Source organism: Balaenoptera acutorostrata, chromosome 20 (genome assembly GCF_949987535.1).
Source record: "Balaenoptera acutorostrata chromosome 20, mBalAcu1.1, whole genome shotgun sequence".
Taxonomy (NCBI): Eukaryota; Metazoa; Chordata; class Mammalia; order Artiodactyla; family Balaenopteridae; genus Balaenoptera; species Balaenoptera acutorostrata.
Window position 1 is genome coordinate 21,649,817 of NC_080083.1, and position 3,195 is coordinate 21,653,011.

A 3,195-nucleotide genomic window follows, 5' to 3' on the forward strand; every position below is an offset into this window, starting at 1 on the left:
CATTGATGCAGAATTTCCATTTCAGGCTCCCAGGCAGGATTGGGAGTCTCCTGCCGTTGTGAGAGGTAAGCACAAGACTAAGCAAGGCCAGGGCTGCTTAGGCAGAGGGGGATTTCTGGAGCTTGGCTGGAGAGGAACAGGCCCTCCCCCTCCCCCTCTCCCTGGGGGCTGGGGGGAGGGTGGGGCGGTGGTGCTGACAGGGACTGTGTCCTGTAGGAGGGCAGGTGGGAAGGCACCCTGCCAGTCCTGCTGCCAGGAGCCACCGGCTGCTCTTTGAGCCCAGGGGGGAGGCAGTCAGAGGTCGCACTGTGGTTCAGCCTCAGGATGAAAGGTCAAGGGAGTCTGTGGTCACACCAAAGTGGCAGGGAGGCCACAGTGGGAACACCCTCAGCGGACTCCTCCCTTGGGGGTCTCCATGCCAGAGACACAGGGTAACAAAAGTTAATGAAAATTGTGCAAGTAAAACGCAAACATAGAAAAGATTCAGATCATCAAAACAGATTCAAATAATGCAGAAGTACCCAGAGTCGTAGCTGGACTCTAAGTCCACGGACTCGGGTTTATAGGAAAGAAAACTTTACCGCTATAACCTAGTCTGATGTGTGTGTGTGTTTGTTTTTTTTAATTAAGAGGTTGAATATTTTATTATTAAACTGTTTCTTATTTTCCTGCAAGGCTGTTGCTTCACTGTATAAAAGTAGCACCAGCAAACACAGTATATTGCAAAATTAAGATAGTAATGTTCTTCACTAGACACTATACAACTAACAAACTTTTCTCCACTGTCATTTATTTCCAGTGGCAAGTTCATTGAGTATTTTGACCCAAGTCCCGGGATGGCTATAAGCAAGTTACAGTATTATATAAGGTTAAGATAACAATGTTATCCTTGAATTACATAATTTTTATAACTAGTTTTAGCACAGATAATTTCAAGAATTCTGAGTATTATAACTGGAGACTAGCCTAAAAATCACAGGGTGTTGTGAAAAAGATGCATAGTGTTTATCTGAAATCATTAGGAAGTTAAGGGGTATTTTCTTCAGGCAACATTGTTTCAAGTAGTTTCTTTTGCTAAAAGTTGCTTTTTTAAAATCTATCCACCACTAATTTAAGACAACTATGCTAGATTAAGTTGTTTCAAACTAGTTTATTTAGGGGTTCCATTTTCACTTCTCAATAGATTTTATGTATTTCTCATATGCTTCTTCACTCATTAGTTCATCTAGTTCTGAAGGGTTACTGAGTGTCATCTTGATCAGCCAACCATCTTCATAACAAGATTTGTTGACAAGTCCTGGATTTTCTGCTAGAGCTTCATTAATTTCAGTTACTTCTCCTGATAGAGGAGAGTAGAGTTCACTAGCAGCTTTCACACTTTCCAAAGCGCCAAATTCCTCTTGTTTGTTCAATTTTGTCCCAACTTCAGGCAGACTACAGTAAACAACATCTCCCAAAGCTTCCTGTGCAAAATTGCTGATTCCCACTGTTCCAACACCGTTTTCTGTTGTTACCCATTCATGTTTGTCTGTGAATTTACGACCCGACAGCAGAGCGGGGCCGGTGTGCAGTGCCCGGACAGCGCCCACCCGCAGTCCCCAGGGCCGCGGCGGGCAGGGCGCGTTGGGCACAGAGATGGCGCGCAGGCTGCAGACCGCGGCCCGCACGCTCTGCGACACTCGCAGGGCCATGTACGCAGGGGTGCAGAGGGTCTCCGCGCAGCATCTAGAGCACCCCCTGATGTGTGTTTTTAGCCTGCCTTTTTGCTAGCCTGGTGGGACACTTTAACCTCAGCCTTTCTGGGGTGTTCCAGGCATTGGGGGGCCCATGTGATGATCTGTCCCCACCAGTTACTGCTGAGTCATCCTCCCTGGGGTTAGTGGGGGTCTGGTGGTGTTCCGATAGTTTGGGGTCACACTTGAGGACACGGAGACCTGCCCCAGGGCTGCTGTGGCCCATCTGCCTGATTGTTCTCCACAGCCCTTCTTCTTTGGGTCTCCCTGTGCCGACTTCAAGAAAAACACACAGTGTTAAGTGCTGTGAGTTTGGTCTTCCCTGGTGGCGCAGTGGTTAAGAATCCGCCTGCCAGTGCAGGGGACACGGGTTCGAGCCCTGGTCCGGGAAGATCCCACATGCCGCGGAGCAACTAAGCCCCTGCGCCACAACTACTGAGCCCACATGCCACAACTACTGAAGCCTGTGTGCCTACAGCCCGTGCTCTGCAACAAGAGAAGCCACCACAATGAGAAGCCCAAGGACGGCAATGAAGAGCAGCCCCCTCTCGCCGCAACTAGAGAAAGCCCGCACACAGCAACGAAGACCCAATGCAGGCAAAAATAAAAATAAATAAGTAAATAAATCTTAAAAAAAATAAAAATAAAATAAAATAACTTAAAAAAAAAGACCCAAAGCAGCCCAAAATACATAAAATAAATTAAAAAAAAAAAAAAAGAGTTGTGAGTTCAAGTTTCATTCCGGGACTTACTGAGGACTATAGCCTGGGAGACAACCTCTCAGCCGCTCTGAGAAAACTGCTCTGAAGAGGTGGGGGAGAAAGCGGTACATGTATGATTTCTGGCTAGAGAATACATGCGGTCAAGGAGACATCTTGGTAAAAGATTACTGCTAGTCACAAAGAACAGGTGTCTCAGGTTAACAATTCTAGTGCTTTTCTGTGTATGGGAAGATGTGAGAATCTGGGTTCATTAAAATTCTTCCTGAGATAAATATCTAGCTGACAAAGGGGCCTGCTTGTCCGAAGCACAGAGTGCCTCATCCTGTTGTTGTCTTAATTTCCTCTCAGAGTGTGCTGTCAGCCAGCGACTGCTGTGGGTTATGACCTAATCCTTGTAGAACTGGGTGGTGAGCAGTGCTCTTTGTTTATCTTTGTTTACACCTGCTTCCTGGCAGTGATGCTGGAATGCCCAGGCTGCACCTGCCTCCCTCCAGCCCAAACCAAGACTCTCTTTTTTTTCGGCCACTCTGCTTGCCTTGCGGAATCTTAGTTCCCTGACCAAGGACTGAACCCGGGTCGCTGGCAGTGAAAGCCTGGAATCCTAACCACTGGACCGGCAGGGAAGTCCCTGTTTTTCGGTTTTTTTTTTTTTTTTTATAGCATTTACTTTTTTTTTTTTTTTTAACTTTTGGGTTTATTTATTTATTTATTTTTGGCTGTGTTGGGTCCTCGTTTCTGTG

The 3,195-nt window shown here is 46.6% G+C and overlaps 1 protein-coding gene across 1 annotated transcript; it reads right to left on the reverse strand.

The window, feature by feature from the left end:
• Nucleotides 1-1,169: 1,169 nt before the first annotated feature.
• LOC103000225 (glycine cleavage system H protein, mitochondrial-like) lies at nt 1,170-1,691 on the reverse strand. Its single transcript, XM_028168549.2, has one exon. The coding sequence runs from the start codon at nt 1,689-1,691 to the stop codon at nt 1,170-1,172; it is 522 nt and encodes a 173-aa protein (XP_028024350.2).
• Nucleotides 1,692-3,195: the final 1,504 nt, after the last annotated feature.

Excerpts from the sequence above, each read along its gene's own strand:
- LOC103000225 (XM_028168549.2), bottom strand. The coding sequence starts at position 1,691 with ATGGCCCTGCGAGTGTCGCAGAGCGTGCGGGCCGCGGTCTGCAGCCTG.